This window comes from Diprion similis, chromosome 8, assembly GCF_021155765.1.
Source record: "Diprion similis isolate iyDipSimi1 chromosome 8, iyDipSimi1.1, whole genome shotgun sequence".
NCBI lineage: Eukaryota > Metazoa > Arthropoda > Insecta > Hymenoptera > Diprionidae > Diprion > Diprion similis.
This window is the reverse complement of record NC_060112.1, coordinates 12227761-12249543: the sequence shown is the minus strand read 5'-3', so window position 1 is coordinate 12249543 and position 21783 is coordinate 12227761. Positions and strand designations below refer to the sequence as shown.

Sequence of the window (21783 nt, the reverse complement as noted above, 5' to 3'; positions counted from 1 at the left end):
CACAAGTGTCGCAGCGTATAGTGTCCGTGTAGAAGATTTTACATACGTTTACATACCTTTACCTAGGAATATTTATGCGCATAATTGAGATAATAATAATATTAGTAACTAGTAATACTGACCACGTGTGTTTCATCATGCTTCGTGCATTTTGTAGCGTTCGTACATTTTCCACAATATCAACGTTTAAGAAGTGTTCAGTGAACTGTAGGAGATTCGGTACTGAAACTAAAACTCTAGTTTATAGCGATGAAGTGTTAGAAGCTAAGAAAAATGATACTCCGATTGTCGCGTTGGAATCAACTATAATCACACATGGCATGCCTTATCCCGATAATTTAGAAACAGCTTTAAGAGTTGAAGATGTTGTCAGAAACCAGGTAATTATGGGCATCGGTGATCTGTGCTTTTTAGTTAACCAACCTTCAAAATCTGAAACCTTATGTATTACTACAGACTTATAACGGATATCAAGACTTGTAAATTCTAAGTGTTGTAAACGGAATTCTAGTAATAAATAAATTTAACAAATAATTGACTTCATAACAATAGTATAATTTTTTTGTTCCACATCACCTTTAAATCAGGTATTTAGCGCAGTAAAGATTCGTTGAAATTGATAAATATTTTGGAATTCTATATGATAGCTGTGTGTAAAATATTCACGATATACAAATGAAGAAAGCAAATGTACTGAATATACAAAGTTTACTAGTGGTTTTCTCAAAAATAACTGCTTGAATAATTAAACTCACTATCAACAATTTTGAAGTTTGTGACATTAATGTAATTACAAATTTTCTGAAAAAATAACTTTTGCCCAATATTAGTAGTGTCTGAAATCGAATAGCAATCAAAAAAGTAAAACATGTATATTTTGCCAAGACTAAACTTCTTCGAAGTCATTATGAAGTTTATATGGTGATTGAAAAAAAAACTTGATACATTGACGTTGTTAACTTCAACCTCGTCAATAATTAGTTCTGTTTAGCCCAAAGACAGCTCTAACAAACAAACACAATCTTCCAATATTATAATTTCTTGTGTTAGTTGATTTAATTTAATCTTCAGGTAAAATTTGTAGCAATTTAACCCGTTGGTTGTCAGAAAATGTGAATCTTTATCATTACACTAAGCTGTAGTCAGTAAGAAACAGTATTTCCTACCCTATAAGTATTTTTTCAAATTGGTTTAACCCGGTCTCTTTCCCATTACTATCATAATCAAGTCAAAACAACATTCAATCCACAGCAAATAGCATCAGATCTAATTTTGCACTAACAACGATATTAGTTAAAAAAATTCATTGAATAACAAATACGAAATCTAGACTAATGGCTCCAGTCATAGTTTTTTCCTGCCAAAGAAGTGGCAAATCAGAAACTAATTCAATAATTTCCCAAAAACGAATAGAGGTATTTAGTTAAGCCAGCATAGTATATATATATGTAGTTTTGGAGTTATTGATTTCAAATTTAACTAAAACCCTCCCTTTTCGTATTTTCAGAGGATTATGAAAAAGAGATGTTTCTCATGAATAGTATGTTGACTTGATATCTGTCGATGAGACTTGGCCAATAAGTTATTAAAAATAAACAATCTAAGATAAATTTTCTGAATAAAATCACAAAAAATGTGATCCCCCCTAAATTTTATATTATATAAAAGACTTGTATCAGTATGAAACTCAATCTTTATATTTTCAAAATAATTTGAAAAGAGCAGTATAATTAATTATTTCATGCACCATTCATACTTTTTTAATCATAAATTCTTTCTAAGTATTGCGGGCTTGAACTGAGATGTATAATATACTCAATGGGTACAGTTGTGAATACCTCAGTTTTAGTATTTATCAACTTACTCATTCCTAGGGAGCAGTGCCAGCGACAATAGGAGTTTTGGATGGCAAAGTATGTGTTGGTATTAATAGGGAAGGCTTGGAAAGGCTCTCTGTAAGTGAACGAGCAAAGACTGTTAAATGTTCACGCAGAGATTTCCCCTTTGTCATTGCAAACAAGCTGAACGGTGGTACTACAGTCAGTGGAACAATTCTAGTTGCAAATATAGCAAATATTCCAATCATGGCTACCGGAGGTATTGGAGGAGTACATCGTTATGCTGAATTAACATTTGATGTCAGTGCTGATCTTACGGAACTGGGCCGCACACCAGTTGCAGTCGTTTGTGCCGGAGTTAAGGCAATTCTTGATATTCCCAAAACCCTAGAGTTCTTGGTGAGTGAAACTCTCAGCAAAACAATTAACTCACTACTAAAATTTGAATAATGAAAAACTGTTTAAATTTTAATGTGTATATTGGTAATCAATATTGAAATGACTAAATTTATCCGTGTAATACAAAAGTTGGTTCCCTGATCTCATCAGAAATTCCGTTTCGATTCTAATTGGTTCTTTTTTGTATGAAATTTTTCTTTCGCAAACTGATATAGGATCTTTCTTCAGTCATTTACAGTTTTGATGATTATAGGTTGACATTTACCGTTGCAGGAGACTCAAGGAGTTCCTGTAGTAACGGTAGGGGATGGGAATACATTTCCAGCATTCTATTGCCGTGAGACAGTAAACAAAATAAAATCTCCTTATCGTGTTGCTAGTCCTAAAGATGCAGCAAATTTGATCAAGGCGCACAGAGAACTTGCTCTTGATGGCGGAATTTTGTTTGCTGTACCAATCCCTGAAGAGTATTCCCTAGATCCTGGGGAAATGGAAACTGCTATCAAAACGGCGTTGAGAGATGCAGAGCATAAAAATATCACAGGAAAAGATGCGACTCCATTTCTTTTGCAAAGGCTGACTGAAATCACTGCGGGACAATCCCTTCGGTCTAGTATGTTTCATTCACTATGAAACACTGTTCATTATAATGTATACATATAATCTATTTGAAGTGAGGAATGGTGATGATATGTCAAATCAGAGGCTGATGATAGCAAGTAAAGAACTTACTTGCAATTCAAGATGGCTTAGCAATCAATGCATATGAAATTAAAATTCCCATAATTAATACTATTTGGATCTACGAATACACTCCACGTTCTGATTCATGAATCAGAATTGATTCAAACTTTCGAGTATACCCAAATCACTTTTTTTTGATTTTTGAGATGTTCAATTAATACCAAACGTTGTAATTATATCAAAGCACATAATTTTGTTACACATGTCTATCAAAAATATTGTAACAAGCATTACACTTCCCCTTATCCACAGATAAGGGATTAATTGAAAACAATGTAAAAGTAGCAGCCGAGATGGCAGTTCATCTTTCTATCATCAAGAATGCACAAAACAGCAGTCAAAATATTGAGACAGTACCAAGGAGTGAGAAATCTGGGCCTGTAAGTTGAGGGATCTGATTAAAATGATATTTAGTATCCATTTAAAATTAGATGAGTAATCAGTGTTTTTATAAATCTAAAAAGATTATTTATCGTTTCAGATAGTAATTGGTGGGGCAATTCTGGATACAGTTGTGCAGTTAGCTGAACCATCGATAAATGTGAGTTGACTTTGGCAACGAAAAAATTATACTAAATAACCAATTTTTTATTATATTCATGTCTCCTCATTGTATGCATCGTAATATTATATAATTATACAGATTAATAGGTCTTTATATACACGCATTGAACATAATGGGGTATATAATTTAGATGAGTTCTAAAAATATGATGTAGAAAAAATTGATAGATACTAAAAAAAAGGTTAGAGGAAACCAGCTAAGCTCGGTAGTATCGAAAACCTGAGCATGTACTTCTCAGTCCATTTTACATGAAATGATTCATAATTATTTTGGTACATCTTACATTAATGCTGAAGGTACATGCTGAAAAATGAGTAGAATAAAATAAATTAATAAACCACCTAGCTATGATAAATACAATAATTGGTAATAACTAGATAATGCTTTGCGCGTAATTATTATTTTGTGCAGACAATCCGCATCAAATCTAAGTTCTCGAATATTGTTTATATTACAAATAAAATAATTAATAGCAGACTACGCTTTCAAATATTTCGAGTGATTTAATTTTATACACTAGTATCCAGCACTGTTTTTCTATACTTTCTTTCACTAACAATAAGTCTGCTGTATTCTCTATTTCATTTAGTAGATAAATACAGTATCCAGTAATTTTATAGTTATCGGTGTTTGAACTCAAAGCAGGCACTATATAAAGCTCGCTCTCTCTCCCTTTCTCTCTTTCCTCTTTATCTTTATGTATCACTCTCTTCTAGTCACCCTCTCTAGTTGTACCCTACAAAGAACTTGTTGCTTTGGAGGTACTATGAGAACCGAATTTTTTTCTCTCTTCTTTCACTTCTCTCGCTTTCCTGTTTTCCTTTTTTGATTGATGCGTATTAATGATGCAAATCAGTTGTCTTTCAGTTATTAAATATTTCAACCCATAGTTCTGATAATGTGAACTATCTGTTGGGAATGAAAATATAACGCTCTGATACTTGATTGCAGCAAATGTATTTCTCTAACTGGGTTGCATTTAATTTTAAATGACATATTTCATTTATTGTTTATACTTTAATTAACTCCATGTGACAAAACGAAAGCTTTAAGTTTGTGGGAATTTACTCGATATGATTTGCTGATAGTTCAGTTTTTGGCATTATATAGCTCAGCAGTACCATTAATCTCATTTTCATTCAGGTATTAGCTGCGTACCACAAAAAGCCACAAAAAATATTATTATTTTTTATTATACGTAAATTTTGTGCTGATTGTTAAAATAGCGACTCTTGTAATTTACAACTGAAATTAATTTTATTTCATCTGAGCAAAAATAGTCGTATGTATTCGAAAAAAGTTCTTTCGTTTGAGCTATGAGCTTTAATGTTTTGCAGTATTATGAGAAGTTTCTGCTGCATTAAGTTTATTAAAAATTGAGATTGTTGACAAGTTATCAAAAATAAAACTTGAACGTTTAGATATAAACATGAATGTGAGAAAATTCATATAATAATACCTCCTATGATAAGATATACAAATAATATCAATGATATGACTGAATATAAAATTCTATAAAACTTTTAGTGTCTTACGCTAGCCTTGCTTTGCTTTTTGGCCGGTACAATAGTCTAGTGTGATTCTTATGTAGCGTGTTTTTTGGTTTGGGCGGTTTTTTTTTATCTATGTTGTCGACAATGCTGCAGCCTTCTAATTAGTTATTGTGAAATCATGAAAGAATAATTGTACTTTATACAGACAACTGCAGAGGCGGTGTTTTAGCGAGGTTTAAGCTTTGACATTTGTATAATCATATTACATTTAACAATAATTCAATCGCTTATTCATGATAAAACCTATTTCGTAAAACAGTAAAAATATTGCAGTAGAATTTTGGCTGTCATACTAATTCTGTCTCTTTAGCATGATTACAACACATACATCAGCTAACTATACTCAATGGAACATTTACTGATTGACGCAGTTTCTCTTATGCATTATCTTTGCAACACAATATGCGTATTGAATTCTATTAAAATATCTATTAAATCACAAGCTCAATCAATAACTGTGGCGTTTCTCAAAAATAAGCAGTTTAATTGCAACACTACCTAATGTTTTATCATATTATATACAGCCTACAGATGAACAAATCCATCGCCTTGGCATTTGCGATTCGATGATCATAAAATTTTAATTAATCCTAACTAGGAAGCCAATCATTTTTGTTATTTTTTAATTTTTTTTTTGTGATTTTAACCTTATGCCCTATAACACGAATCAACTCAGAATACTCGTGCTAAAGGCAACATAATTTTGATATTTCGAGGAATAGCGCAATCTACTTACATCCATCCTTCAAAATTCAATATCTACGGATATCCAACGGTGAAATTTTGTGTTACTTAAACAAAGTACGGATCACTTTGGTGAGCGACAGATTATGTTTTTAGTCAACATACACCTATATATGGCTTCGATATTTATGCCTTAAAGTTATTAAAGCTACTCACCTGTGTTTCACATGTTACGGGTCTAATTTGCACACTTATTCGCCAAGTTTTGCTCACAATCAGTAGCACTAGTCTTCTGTTTTGTTCTGTGCCTATGTACCTTTCTAAATCAACACATAACACTGTTCTTGAGCCCATGCGAGCTTATTGGCAGATTAAAAACATTATATCAACTTTACTTATATAACAGTACTTGGGAGGGTTGTCTGTTGTTGCTTCGTAGAAAATGGTGCCAGGTGTGTCGCCACCATCTCCATAGTCAGGTGTGTCGATTTTGTACCGTACCTCCTACACCCAACACCTGGCTGTTTCCATTGGAAAACAATAATCTCCTATTAAATTCTCGCATTTCATAATTGTTATTTCCGTTGCTTTTTTCTTTTGATGTACAGTTGTGATTCGCAGGTGAAGGACTTGTTTCTTCAAGTATCAGAGCACAATGACTATTTGTATCACTATCTGCACCCCCGTCTTGCAGGGCATGCGCCAGTAAGGGATGTCTTCCACCTCCACATTCGTCAGGCTGTAACAACAGCGTTGCATTTCCTGTAATAAGTTTATTAGGTTTTTATTCAAAGCAAACGGAGCACGAATATGACTTTTTTAGTGTCAGGGCTAGGACTGTTAAAAAAATCATCTACAATATCTGGTACACAGTTTGAACGTTTAATTTTTGAGTTCACAGGAATCCTGCTGTATCTAACGATATTAATTCTTGCATGTCTTGATGCAAATTTTCCTCGCAGATGTGCCTTGGTAACTCTGTAATTAATATCTCTGCATAAGTTTGTGAATCGAAATTCTGTAGGGCAAAAAAATAAAAATAAAAACAGAGATAAAAGTGTCTGTAAATTTGCAGTCATTTCTACATTTTTCACATATTTTTTTTTTAGAATATTCTAACTTTCTGTGTACATTTCCATCAAATTCAACATAGTGTTTTGGTGTAGGATTAGAACCAGTATACCAAAACTTGATTTCTTCACAATCCAGCTAAGCATACTTTAAGACGTTTGGTTTTGTTTTTCAACAGCTGATCTTCACATTCACAGAAAACAATTTGTCTCAAATTAATGCAACTTCCAATCATTGTAATTGATGTCAAACTACCTTTTTCATAGGACTTACCAGAGCTAGCAGTAGTTGGTTGCAAAGTTGTGCGGCGTAGAATACTTCCATTATTGTTAGTTGGATCAGGAACAATTTGAGCTAGAGGTTGTGCGAACGGTGTTGGAGGCGGTGGAGGTTCACGAAGAAGCCGTATCTTCTGTATCATTTCGCGAATTTCATATCGCAAAATACCAAGAAAGCAGAGCTTGGTAAAAGCAATGACACAGAACCCAAGTACGAAGAGTAAATCAGCAGTTCTCCTCAGCCAGCGGAGCAATGATTCGTCGCATCCTTTTGAATAAGGCTGCTGACAAGTGTCACTCATGTTTGCGATCGCAAAACAACAACTCTGTGGCCATCGAGATGTGAAATCTCGTGGTCCAGTGACACCACAGCAACCAAATTCTCTCTGAAGTCTGTCCCATTGTTCGCTGAACCGTGTTTCCTTTCCATATTCTGTCTGCAGTCGAAGTCTAAGAGTTGGTCGCAGCTCAGCCCGCATTTTCTCAAAACGGAAGACCCAGGCGACTCCTACAACAGCGTCGCCAAACAAAAGAGCTAGGAGCAAGAACCAGTAGGCGTTTAGGAGACGGGCACTCAGTCTTCGGGCTGCCACGCAACCGAGCAACTGTACAAGGCCCAATTGTGCCACAAGTGCAAGCACAGCGTAGAGGGTGGTCGGGTCAAAGAGTCCTGGTACACCAGGGACTAGGCGGCGTCTTGTATCTCCAGAAAAGATTAGGGTTCGTGCGCCGGCGGCAACAAAGCCGAGAGCACTTCCTAGGAGGACAACATTGCAGGCATAGATCCAGAGTCGATAATATCGCATCGCGATGTCCTCGCCTGGAATTTGACCACCTGCAACACCGATGCTGCCTCCCAAGTCACCACCCCCGATGTTTCTATTTTGTGACGAGGCAGCTGTTAAGTTACCAATGACTACACTGTTGTTGCGGTTAATCGTGGCACTTTTGTTATTGTTGTTTATGTTACTTCTTTGCTCTGCTGCGCCTTGTTCTAACAGGAATAAAAACGGTGGTTTGGTGCTATTGTTATTGTTGTTATTCTGGCTGTGCGTTGATTGCGGCGTCGCGGAGCGTTGCAGCAGCATCACCGTCATACTATCAATCCTCCCTTATTTCACTTTATCTTCGGACAGCCTTATTCCTCGATTCAAGGTCACTCGATTACTGCTGACAGCGTAAGGTTGCCTGTACCCACCTCCAGGTCCTTTTGTTTCAAGTTTTGGTACAGGTGCATTCTGCAACAATTCCATACACAGAAATTGAAAATTTTTGAAATTTTCTAGAATCATCTTCCATTCTACCAAGAATCTTCAGAATTTTCAAGGCAGCGTATGTAGCACTTACACAATACATCTATGCAAGATTCTTCCATGTTTGTAGCTAGTCTCAAAACTCTATCCCAGTAGAAACGCAACCTCACACAAGCTTTAATCATACATTTGCGAAAATAGTGCCGTTTTCAATAAAATAATATCTTTCTACTTAGTAAATCATTCAAATCAAACCTTTCTGCTCTCCTGCATGCAATATCAACTCATAGCTTTGCAATAGGTATGCAATTCTCTATAATCATCTGAAGAGATATTATAATTTTTTAGAATACAGTGTGCTAAAAATTTGAGTTCATGGGAGTTTGACTGTAATACTGGTGAAATTTCTCATAATACAAGGTGCCATTTATCTGCATTGGCAGCTGAGAAAAAAGTATGAACATCTTATCTCAATTGACTGCTCAAAGATTGTCTGTTAATCAGCTTGTAAAAGTAATATTTCCATTATTACTTTGTTGTTATAACTAAACAGCTCCTCGTGTGATTTCTAATCATAGGCTATAAGCGTATTTCAACTACTACGAAATGAATATACCATGAATCTGTTTTTATTTTGAACAATTAATTTGATATGCTTTTGTTGATAAACATCACAAGTTTGAAATCTCAAATTCTAAACACCCTAACTCAGTAAAATCGATAATCTTATGTGTATTTTTGTTTATTTAAAGTGAATAATTAAAGCTAAAACATCATAACGGAAAGTTTTTAAAAAATTGTACTACTGAATACTATTTTTTAATCCGGTTCGAATCTCACCCGTTTTCGTTTCTTTTTTCCTTTGTAATTTGACACTTCGGTAAGACAACGTTCGTTTTTTTTTTATAAATCACTCGTTCAAGAATCTATCGACGTTCCTAATTACCGGTTAATTTAAATATACCATTTATTACGTAATACTAAATGATTATATAAAAGCTTGCGAAGACTTGGCAGCTCTACTAAATACCTGGTACAGCTCTTTCAAATTATTATCGCGGCTCTAAAATCATTTGGAATTAAACTGATTGCTACTTGTCATCCGAAACATGAAACGTACTTGTGCAATTCTTTTTCGCCCCCCCCCCATACATGATTATATTATATACCTCATTAATCGTGCATCTCCTGTGGGATTCAAAGAAATCAGAACCATCGTTGGGAAAAATGTCACGCAACCAGCTGATCGTGGATGATGCGATGTAAATATTATATGGAATATAATGTTAATATACACCTTAGAAAGACTGAATTGTAATTCGAAGAAATGCGAGAGATTGAGAATAAATTTTTAATCCTTTCGAGTGAACAATATTCTTGTAGGGGTATGCAATACCTAGAATATATTCTATTCTATTATCGATTTCTACCACTGCCAAACTGCCGCGCACGACTGTTCGCAAGCTTCTGCCCTCAAGCATCGGCGAGAAAAGCTTTTAGATATAGCATGGATTGTTATGCACGCGGATTGGAATTTCGCTGAAATTCAGTTGGTTCAATACCAATTGCATACACGTTGCTTTAAATGTAACGATTTTTTGTTTGTAGTAATGCACGATTAAGGCCAGCGCAATGCACTCCGCATTTGCGTAGGGAAGGAGGAATTATTGTTTATATATGTGTTTTTGTTAGTCTCGATGAAATCTGCCGCGTGCGGACGCATTGACTGAACTAGGCAATTTTAACATTGGCATTATAGCACGCGGCAACGTGCTGGGCGAAAAATTTTAAGTAAAGTACCCCGGGAATTATATAAGGGCGCACATCGATCGTTTCACAGTTTCGCGCGTGCCCCAGCCCTCCTGCAATCCTTACGCCCACGTTACTACCGTTAAACACATACTTACACGCCTTTGATGGTTGAATTTACATTACAGATTACTTTGCATTCGACAAATGGGGGAAGATTTGAAAAAATTATGACAAATTGAAACAGAAAAACTGTATTCAAATTAACTATTAACATTCTTATAGACATTTTTATGCACATCTCAGATGATTCGATTATACTATACACACAACTGTGTGCATATATCTACAAACACCTTGGTCAAGCATTTGCGATGCATCGGAAATATATATGATAACAATAACTGCGTATAATTAAGAAATGTTGCTATTCCGCATGATTTTTAACATGTTGATGTTTACTGTAGGCTGGGTTTATTGTACACTTTTTTAAGGGGCAGTATTAGATCATTGTTAAATAATGGTTGTATTTAATTTTTTGCACTAACCTTGGAATAGTAGATTAATCTAAAGGTCACTGCGATCGATCGGCATCGTGAGATGATGGTTTTACGTATCGGTTGGTAATAGAAGTGGAATTAAAGTGATCCACACAGCCGTTGTTGTCACGTTATGTCTACCATTTCCTTGTATATTTCGCCCACTCGAATCGTTTTGAGTGCAGTTTAAAGAAACCAATTGACTAGAAACGTTGTTAACGGCCTCAGCTGAATTGAGTATCGACTTATTATATATTTCTGAGTGCGTGTTTTCTTTACACCTGAATTTTTTAACGATTAATAACAGATGTCTTCGCGATCGCTGTACGCACTTTTTAACTGCACAAATATAATCGGCTGGGTACCATTAGCGATACCTAATTTTTATCACATTTAATTTTTTGCGCATATTGTGATGTCCTTTCTGTAATTCGTTTACTATAAGGCCGAGGAAGACGCGATGCGGGAGAAGTTACTCAAATGATGAATTTCGAAATCTGGTATATCGAATATTATTATTGCCTGGCTGTAGGCAACCCAACTGTCGACATTCGGCCTCGCGATACGCCTTGACGGTAGACAACATAACTAAAATGTGCGCCTCTGCGCATCGCGCATTTCAGCCAATTCGAACCTGTGTTAATGGACGAAATATTTCGGGCATGATCAGATATTTATGTTGGAAAAAAATTCACTTTACGTCCCAATAAATTTTCAATTCGGCTAGAAATTGAAGGAAAAAAAAACAAGACATAAAGTAGAAACGTTCATAGAATGAACAATAAACTTCTTCATGCCACGCGCTGTACAATTTCTGTCTTTTTTTATCTTCTTTTCGCATGTATTCATAAAGAAGGCATTGTGGATCGAAACTACCGACGTAAAATGTATTTGCCACTATGTTGAACGCACGCTATTCCGACCCATAACACATTATCTACACTGCGTAGTTATTTCCTAGACCCTAGAATTACGTTTGACTGCAACCTTATATCAACCTCTGTTTACATTTCACGACAATCTCTGCTGACATGCAAGCCTTCGATTATGCACCGCCTGAATATAAAAAACAAACATATACTTTTCTAGAACTTCAATACTATGCGAAACATTTATTAAAACAATAAATAACACTATTTTATTTAGCGAACTTTACTCGTAATTCAAACGCATTTACATTATACTTACTAATTTAGCTATAATAGTTTTAAAATACCTAATAATCTCTGAATTCGAAAAAACCTTCAATTTGTATGAAAATTAAAATGTGCATTAAGTAAGCTTGAATGAAAGAAAGAGAGATAGAATCTCACTTATCTTATTTAATTTACCGTAAATAAGAATTATACAAATTAAAATATAACTCGCGAATTTTTTCATAGTCACGTTGAATCTCATTTGTCTCTACAAGGTTTCATTAAATTCCAAAATAATCATTAAACATGATTTCATTCAGGTAAAAAGTAAAATGAAATTGCTTATTGTCAAATCTACAAGTCGACCAAAAATTCGAGAAATTTGAAATGGTAAATTGCATAATGGAGGTGTTTTTAACTCCGTTCAATTAATTTTCGCTTGCGTGACATCCCAAATTACGTTATATTGTACCGTACACTTCGCAAAAATTATCAAGTTTTTTTTTAATACGAATTATGAAAAATGCCTCGTCAACTGATATTTCGTATTACAGTTTGATGGAAGAACCCACGACGGAAAGAGCCGTGAGAGTTGTGGGGGTGTCGGCCGAAATGTTGCTGCTGCTTTGATCAACTTAGGAGTTAAAGAAACTAAGTTATTATCCGTTGTTGGGGATGACAATCCGGGAAAGACTCTAAGACAAAGCCTCCAGGGTAGGGATGGCATGGTGGAAGTACGAAAAGATGTTAACACGGCTAGGTAAGAATAGTAATTTATTCACATTCGTATGAAGTGAGAATTCCCGTAACTATCAATTTCTATTACATTTCACGTCACCTCAGATTTTATTACCAATTTATTCATCAATAGATATGTGGCAGTGCTTGATTCTGTTGGGGAATGCAAATTCGGAATTGGTGAAATGACAGCTCACGAAGCAATTTCCCCAGACCTTGTTCAAAAGTATCGTTCTCAGCTGGAGAAAGCTGCAATATTAGTCCTGGATGGCAATCCACCATTGGCAACAATTCTGGAAGTTTTGAGCATAGCTGCCCCACTTACCATTCCAGGTAAGGTGCACTTTAATAATCAATTTTTAATGCGGTTTCATCTGCACGGCCACAAAGGTCACTTTTATGAAACACCATATGTATCCTAAGATATTCTTTCTCCTGAATCAGTCTACTTTACATATTACTGTTTTTTTTTTTTTTTAATGAGAATATCGGTGTTGTGAATAGCATAATTGTTATGTCATATAAAGAAGTAAATACATGTCTTTATTCGTAAAAAATAACATGGTATACATGAATGCAAACATGTATAAAATTAATTTTATGCATTACATTCGGACAGAGAGTGCTAGTGATTTCTAAGGTGATGATCCTATAGACATAAATTGTAACATTTCCTTCACAAACCCAAAAATAAGTTGTTGATGAGTTAGAAAGATGAAAGATTTATGTGTTCAACTGAAATGGAGTTTCATTGTAGTTTTTGATCTGAATTACTTCATTAATTAAAGCTCAACTTCATAGCTGCATATAACATATTTTTTTTTAACTCACCGCGAGTGCAAACTACACTTCGTTACACAGATTGGAATAAAGAAAGATCGTTTTATATAGCCATAGCCCTTCTATGGTACTTCATTATGGAAAGACTAAGTTCTCTATAAGATTATCACCTGCACAATAGCTGTACTAAGATTAGAGTTATTTGATAATGCAGAACAGGTGTATATCATATACAAAATGCTAATACTTTTCACTGCTTAATTCTATACTTACGAAACTACGGACGGATCTTATAGATACAGACAATAAACAAATAATTAACATACGGACGGATGATATTTAAGACGGAATGATCTTTGATCATGGTGCGTTAACACTACAGAAAAAAATTTCAGACTCAAAAGATGTGATCTTCAATTATATTAGAATTGGCTCACTTTCATAACTTTCCTGAACAGTACGAAAACTTAATAATATGAGCTAAATGTATAGTATACTTATATACTGGATAATACATTACCGTATAATCTGATATACTTCAAGTGAAAAATCCTCATGGTTCATGGCCTTCAAACTTTCACAATGATTTTTTATATGCAATTCCCATCTGTCAATCCAAAAATTGAATTGCAACTATTTTGAATCTTTGTCTCATGTCATCTCAATCTCTTTCACATAGTTTTTTTTAAGCGCACTACTCAAATTTGAACAATCTAAGCTTACCACAAGGCAAAAGTGAACCATTTTATTTTTTTGTCAACATTACCTTTAAAAATTTATCACAGCACTATCAACTGTTTCTTGAAATAAGACAAAGGTAATGCACTGCAAGTTTATTTCAAGTTCGTTTTCAAAACTATCCTGTCAAAATTTGTTGTTCCAAAATTACCTTACATGTGACTATTGATAAAAGAAGTTGTAAGAAATTCACACTACAGATTGACTGGAATCTTAGTGCTCTGCCTTCGTCGAAAGAAATAAAAATAATTTTCAATGTTACAGTGAATTTTTAAAGATAACATCGACAACCAACAAAATGCAATTGGTTTAGCTTCTGCGTAACATTGTATGTTTCCAGCTATTCTTGCATCTAAAAATAGTCGACTGATGCTAAATAGTCCATGAGGTATTAGCGAGATAAAATCTCATAAACATTATCTATAAATACTATACTAAGAAAAAAATGTCTACCCTGGGTTAAACCATCTCAAACTGAAAGCTGCCGCGAAGTTGCTTGTCCTTTTTACAATTATTTATGAATATAAACAATCAAAGCTTAAGCCTGAGATTCCAACTGAAAGCGTGTTTGGGATTCTTTAAGATACTCGCGTTTCTTGTTTTGAATATTGGTTTCGACAAAGAATAGAGTACTAGCTATTAGCAAAACGACACTGCCAACAACACCTAATCCGAATGACCAGCCGAAAAAGTTGTTCACATGCCCAGGCATCCAATGGTCAGTGTTGCCAAGGCATGCAAATATAATAACAGCTAAACACCCACTAATTCCAGCGATCAGCAGTAGGTAGCTAATTACTTGTATCAGCAGAATATAATGTCGTTGCTCAGGGTCACTGCATAGAGCAAACAGCAGTATCAATCCAAATGACACGACTGACAGTAAGAAAGCCAGAGTAAAGAAGGTCTGCGTTGCTATCATAAAAGCTGCAATGACAACAACAAAGCATACATTAATCACCACAAATACAATAAAAGTCTGATAAGTTGAATAAAAAGTTTAAGATTCATGCTGTATGAAACGTTCAAGTTTCTTTTGAAAATTACTGACAATATAACATCATATAGGCTTATCGTTGGAACGATACAAGTTGGAACTATAATTTTCCTTTTTGATTAATGATGTTTAAGTTAAGAGTACTGTTATACATTTGAAGAATGTGAAATTTTTTACATGTTTTCACATCATGACCGTGCGACTGAAATGTGTATTAACTCCTAGACATAAGTGGTTACGAATTTTAAACAGTCATGGATGTGCGATAGATTAAAGTTCATCATTCTCCTTATAAATTGCAAGATTCACTTTAGTCGTTGTCTTGTATTCTTGCCAAGTATTTTTTGTAATACTTGCTTAAGAAGATATTACAGATACTATAATTGAAAAAAAATTGATGATCTGAATAGGTTGAATTTAAAGAATTAAAAAAGAATTGCTTACGAGGCAAAAGGAATCCTCGAATATCCGAGTAGCCCGCTGTGAATGGATCGTAGACCCATCTGCATCCGACAAAATAGCGTCGAGGGTTAGCCTCTATTGGATTAGCCAGAGATCGGAAACAGTGGGTCCATAGGCCTAGTTTATCCAATTGTGCTCCAGGTATCCGATAATCACTTACAAGCCACGCTGGGGTGCCAAAACTCACGCAGATGCACACTAACCCTATCAAAAATACAACCACTCCCACATTGCCGGACAAACTTCTCTTCTTTGACGTGTTGCTCATCGTGTTCCTGTGTTTACTTGATTATTTATAAAATACTAAATAAAAGTCACACAGTTCTCGATACAGGGGTTTTCAATTACACCAAACACTCAGTCCCGACTTCGAACAACTGAACCACGCCCTGGATGCATTCAGTTTACGTTGTCAGCGGCCATACTTGATATTTAAATAACACCGTGCGAGTGGATTGCTTGCATGTGTGTGACAACGCGTTACGCGCTACGCGATTCACCGTATGTTTGCAATCACTCTTCTATAGGGTGGTCCGTTTGAAATGAATTGCATGTTGGTTTATTGACTTAGGAGCACCGCTTGCAGGCGTTCCAGGGTTATTTGATCTTCACAATATTATGCTAAAAATATTGAGCTTCACTTTTGATACACACAAATAAGTAGAAAATTCAATTCAAAATTTGAATGTGAGAATTTATTTATGATATGACTCGAGTTTCATTGAAATTGAGCGCAACTTATATATATCTGAACTGACAAACTGTACTGTACAATTGAATTTTGATGCCCTTCTTGGATTTTGTCTAGTTCGAGTAACTCACATTACTAAAAACTGAATTCAAATAACAATGAAAAACTTAATTGATATTCGCGAAATTTGAAGAAATTAATTAGCTTTCGACGATATATTAGTAAATGATAAATTGCACAATAATTATCGACACATTTTCCATCAAATTGACCAAACCTTCTTTTTTCAATTGCTGTTAGATTGGAAAATAGTCATTGCCAACACTCATATTTTGAGACATTCTAGACAATTTGAAAAAATATCTTTTGAACATAAAATTTGAGCAGAAAAAAGAAATTTGTGTTAGGGTAAAAGTACAACGGATTGTGAATGCAACAAAATTATGCTGTGACTTAAATTCAATACTTTATATCCGAAAAATCAGATCATTTTCCGCAGGTCACCGGGTATGTCCATTTCACTTCGGCATTTGCCATGTGGAATTCATACATGCATGCATGACACATGTATATGTATGGCTGGTTATAGAACATCTCAAGCAAGGTGCATAATACGTAAATCTAAGATCAGAGATCACATTTGTCAATGCCTTGAGTCTTGACTAACTCTTTGTCTCGTTTGTTCTATGGGAAAATGCAGGTGACTAGTCGATAGTTACGTAAATATGACTGACGACAATTAATGAGTTTAATAAGTTAACATTTTTATTACAATAAGATCTCTTCATAAATATACTATAAAAGATACAAAACGAATTAGAAAATAATTGTACATTTTCAAATTTCCAATTACATAATTTCATACTCGCTTCAGGCAACGTTGCAAACGTCTATGCATAATAGTACAAAGAATGGGTTAGTATAAAGATTATAATTACTAAAACACTATCACTAATGGACGGAATAGAGTCAGGTATTTTTCGTACAAAATAAATCCAAAGGTACATTTCTACTTATATACATTTGATGCGATACTATTGAGATTCTGTATTATTTAACACAGACATATATGTATATTGTTGAATAGCGAATTCATCGTGTTATTATCCCTAGTGCATGGGATGACAGAATACGAATTTTCATCTGTGCCAGATCCAGAGATATTCAGAGTAATAGCTACCCTTCAGCCATATGAGCCTTCTTAATACTATGGTATAATCAAATTCATTGTGTGTTACTAACATATTTTATAATAAAACAAATTTAAAAACCAAGAGCTTGTTTACGACCGCTCTCAATGTCGATACTTTAGTAATATAAATCTAAAACGTGAAATTATGTATGCCAGTCCACTCATCTTCCATTATTTTGAACAGTCCAAAAGAATGCGTTATGTGTGATTAAGGGTATTGTATTCTCATTCTCTGAGGTAGATTTGAACTAGGCCAATAAATACAATGCCAATTCTCTGCAATAGACACATGACAAGCAAATTTTGTTGCCATAACTAACTAATAATAAGCTGCTCAATTTTGTGATTAAAATATTTGAATACTGTTTTCAGCGTCAATGGTGTCACTACTGAGATACGTAAAATGAAGGTCTTTTGAGAAAGTAGATATTTCCAGGCAAGGCTAAAAAATTGGCGAACAAAATCGTTGTGCAGAAGAAATAGTTTCAATACTTGTGAACATTTTTCTAATTAGATGAATTCCGAATAATATATGAGTAGTGAAATTTTGCATGCATTCATGACATTGTTTCTCACCATATCTCACCCATTTTTCGATTGTTACCAACAATTTAATTCAAAAGTCTTGGACAAATTTTAATTTTTCACGCACTTGTGAATTATGATGAAAATAATAATGTAACTGAATTCAGTTTTTTTACTTAAAAGTAGCCGAAACAATCTCACATGCATAAACCTCCTTGAATCAGAATTGGGATCCTAGTTTGAAAATATCTTTTCTATATTCCTTACTAGTGTCAGATAAGAATTACCAGAGTTGGATAGAAGTTCAAAAATAAACAATTCCCTTTGCATTTTCGTCATGCAATTCCTACCTAATTGTGGCAAAATTTAAAATTTTGGTAAATAGGCCAGAGTCTTGTCAAGTGATAATAATTATAATTAAAAATACACTCTGGGAGTAGTGGACAGTCATTTTAAACTTATAACTTTAATATTTAAGTGAATATGGATATAAAACGGATGGTTTGTGTTACTTTTTGGAATGAATTACTGAATAGTAGATATTCTGACAATTAGATGGTGGTGTGAGTTTTTTGATCCGCCATCAGAGATTTCTGCTCTCGTTTTCTGGTTCTTCTACCTTCGATCAGGAACAAGATACCCCCTACATAGAGAAGGACAGTTCCAACCACTGCTAAGGCATAGGACCAACCAACGTCGTTATGCTCCCAGTTAGGCATCCAGTCACGACCATCGCCTCTAGCTCCAAAGATAATTACAGCTATTATTGCAAATGTAGCACTCAGTGTCAGGGTACCTCCATTAGCCCATAAAATCAGTTGGTATTTGTCGTTACGGCGAGATCCAAATGTGCAGATCAATGTTAAAAAGCCTCCTACTAAGAGTAACGTAAAACAAAGTGTGAAAAAGAACTGAGTCGCCACAAAAAACTCTGGTAGTAGAAAGTCTTGGATTATGTAGTATTCTTCTTCAAAGATCCACCAACAGCTATGAAATCTCGTGTCGTACAGATGCCTTACATCTTCAAAATTATGGAAACACACCTCCCATAGTCCTGAAACACAAATATCACTAGAGATTAGTCAAGAACATAATAAAAGGATTACAAGTAACAACAATCAAAATAATTTTGTGACCACTAATGCAGGGAACATAAATATTGTTGAATAAAAATATAAATGTGTTTAATGTTTACTGAAAATAAATCATTTTTGTTTTCCATAAACAGGGTGTTTCCATGACAGAAAAATAAAAATTTCTCCGAGAATCTCAAGATTTCCAGAGTCGTAATGATGTTTTTGCATAAATGAAAACTGTACAAATAAATTGAATATGTAAAATACAGAAATCCGCAAAGCTGGTACAGGATATCACTAGGCTATCACGGTATTCTTTATCGTAATCAGTTACGAGGAATGGACCTGGTGCAGTCACTAATTAAGACAATGCATATCAGATGAAATATTTCTGTAATATCACATCGAAGTAACAATATTAAATAATCATAATACCACAGAAAAACTTTTAAAATCCATAAATTCTCTGCATACTAAACACCCTGTCTGTTAATATTTGCAAATTTTGATAAATATTGTTATGCCTTTAGCTGATTTCTGTGAAGTTACCTAAAGGTGAGAGAGTATTCAGACACCCAATACTAACTTGCTGACTACATTATCAAATATTGTGTACGATTTGCAGTTCTACAGTATTGAAGGTACGCAACGAGTGTTTTGGTGGATGATCGAAATTCATGCAGAAAAGCGTGCGTAGCATCCTCCAGACCGCACATAACCATGCAAATAGCTAATATATTTTGATAGATAAAAATTTAACAGGTAGAGAAAAGTAAAAAATTGCCTTTAGATGTACATATATAAATAGACGTTGTTAAATAATTACCGAGTCTGATGAACTTTGGGTTCGGTAATTTACCATCCGTCTCTAGCCAATAGGGCGTGGTGAATGCAATAACCACAAAAGCAAATGCTAGCCCAGTGCATACGGCAGCCACTTTTAACGTTCGCGACTTTCCCATGGTTTTAAAATTATTCCGGGACAATAACTTTTAGCGAGTAATTATTAGCAGCGTTTATTTACTAATAATGTGATGATTTATGACGCCCGAACTCACGCAGACTGATGTTAGGTGGATTATGCTCACAACAATGCGTTTGCTGACTACTGCCTACTTCACGCTGTTGTAACTCATGCTTATTTGTCAGGTCAGCCATTTGCAAAAAAATTAATAGCCTGTATGTCAGCTATATTCAAGCGAAATTGAATTGTCGGCGGAAAAACGATGATTGAATAATCATGTATCAGTATTATTAGTTTCGAACGAAATGAATATTTTCGCCGTGTTTTATTCACGCCCTTTTCACTTTCTACTTAACATCTTAACTATGATTCCTTTCTTAAGCAGTTTTCAACCGGATATGGTTTGTTGGTAAGCCTTACTTTGAAATTTCAATTGTATGAGAAAATAGCGCGTAATGGTTTTCTTTTCTCCTCGATCCAAAAGCAAAATAACTTTCCTTTTAATGGACTCTCTGAAACACGGGGAAACATAACTTTTACCTATTAATTAATTTATTCTTACAGTTTGGTACGAGCCAACCGATTTGAGAAAAGCAACAAAGATTTTTCAAACTAATGACTACTGGAAAAATTGTCTTCACTTCATTTCACCCAACCAGAACGAATTGATCGCTATTGCAAGATATTTCAACATTTCTGTACCTCTTAACTCTGAAAATTTGGATCTGGAGACAGTAATGAAAATTGCAGCACAGGTTGCTCAACATGTTCCAGTTGTTCTGACAACGCTTGGCTCTCAAGGGTTACTGGTATGGGATATTCCATGATTCACTTAATAAGAGGCGTTATTACTTATACCTAAAGTTAGCGCCCATAAATTTGAATAATGATCAAAACTGATTTCTCATGTTTAGGTCGATGATATATAGTTAGACGTAGTTGACAGTAGTTGTGAAAAAGAGTGATTCTTAAACGAAACTTTTATCCAAGATCAGTAAGCCTAGTTCTTGAGAAGTAAGACTTGTTCCGTCTGTCTACAGGTCTCTCGAAAGGCAGACATGATTGAACCATTTTACAATGGAGACAGGCAATTGATACATCACGATAGTGCCGAAGTTCAGACACGACTGTATCCTCCAATATCTCTTTCTACCGACAGTCAGGAAAGAATAGTCAGTGTTAGCGGTTGCGGAGACTGCCTAGTCGCAGGTGTAATTCGTGGGATCCAGGAGGGATTGGACGAAACTAGCTGTGTGAGACTGGCTCTGAAAGCTGCGTCCATTTCCCTTACGTCCTTTGATCCCGTTCCAGCTTCACTTTCTTCCATCAAAATGTCTAAATATTCCAGTTAAAATAATGATCTGAGTTTGCAGTAATGAAGTACACATAATTTAGTCTACTTTGTGATCTGCATATTGAACTCAGCAAGTGAATTCGATATGTTTAATATTGTACTTGCACAACAATGTCGTCCTATTACACGGATTACTGCTCAAAATCGTATTGTGAGGCCGTTTTTTATATGTCTAATTACCTCATCAACATGCATTCTTGGAAATGTTAAAAAAAATCAAAAAATTTGTACGTACAATTTTAAACTAATAAATTTATACCATTTAATACTGTCAGTGATTCATACATCACATTGAAATTATTTTTCTGCAATTTAAGAGACTGCATGGAGCATGAAAATATATCTCAATCTAGACCTTTTTTCACAACATCATCAAAATAAGATACGTGAGCCAAGCTCTATGAAACACGGAATGCTTGTCTAGATGCTAAAATATACGGACCATTGTAGCTTTCTT

General features: G+C 34.7%; 4 protein-coding genes across 6 annotated transcripts; 1 reads left to right on the top strand and 3 right to left on the bottom strand.

The window, feature by feature from the left end:
- The first annotated feature begins 39 nt into the window (after positions 1–39).
- LOC124408614 (pseudouridine-metabolizing bifunctional protein C1861.05) lies at positions 40–21386 on the top strand. Its single transcript, XM_046885671.1, has 9 exons — positions 40–380; positions 1875–2237; positions 2511–2850; positions 3234–3361; positions 3463–3522; positions 12364–12569; positions 12681–12880; positions 20537–20781; positions 21013–21386. The coding sequence occupies exons 1-9, from the start codon at positions 75–77 to the stop codon at positions 21322–21324; spliced, it is 2160 nt and encodes a 719-aa protein (XP_046741627.1). The 5' UTR covers positions 40–74; the 3' UTR covers positions 21325–21386.
- On the bottom strand, positions 5172–11230 carry LOC124408618. Of its 3 annotated transcripts, none has more exons than XM_046885679.1 (3): positions 10683–11230; positions 7128–8370; positions 5172–6545 (listed from the first exon to the last, which is right to left on the bottom strand). In XM_046885679.1, exons 2-3 carry the CDS (start codon positions 8227–8229, stop codon positions 6259–6261), a joined length of 1389 nt encoding a protein of 462 aa, XP_046741635.1. In that variant the 5' UTR covers positions 8230–8370; positions 10683–11230; the 3' UTR covers positions 5172–6258. The 3 variants fall into 3 exon arrangements, with proteins under 3 accessions (XP_046741635.1, XP_046741636.1, XP_046741637.1); XM_046885680.1 differs by lacking the exon at positions 10683–11230 and adding an exon at positions 9555–9679; XM_046885681.1 differs by lacking the exon at positions 10683–11230 and adding an exon at positions 9226–9495.
- Positions 13070–15998, bottom strand: LOC124408620. The gene is made up of 2 exons (XM_046885683.1): positions 15507–15998; positions 13070–14992 (listed from the first exon to the last, which is right to left on the bottom strand). Exons 1-2 carry the CDS (start codon positions 15790–15792, stop codon positions 14604–14606), a joined length of 675 nt encoding a protein of 224 aa, XP_046741639.1. The 5' UTR covers positions 15793–15998; the 3' UTR covers positions 13070–14603.
- On the bottom strand, positions 16959–20096 carry LOC124408621. The gene is made up of 2 exons (XM_046885684.1): positions 19835–20096; positions 16959–18986 (listed from the first exon to the last, which is right to left on the bottom strand). Exons 1-2 carry the CDS (start codon positions 19968–19970, stop codon positions 18484–18486), a joined length of 639 nt encoding a protein of 212 aa, XP_046741640.1. The 5' UTR covers positions 19971–20096; the 3' UTR covers positions 16959–18483.
- Positions 21387–21783: the final 397 nt, after the last annotated feature.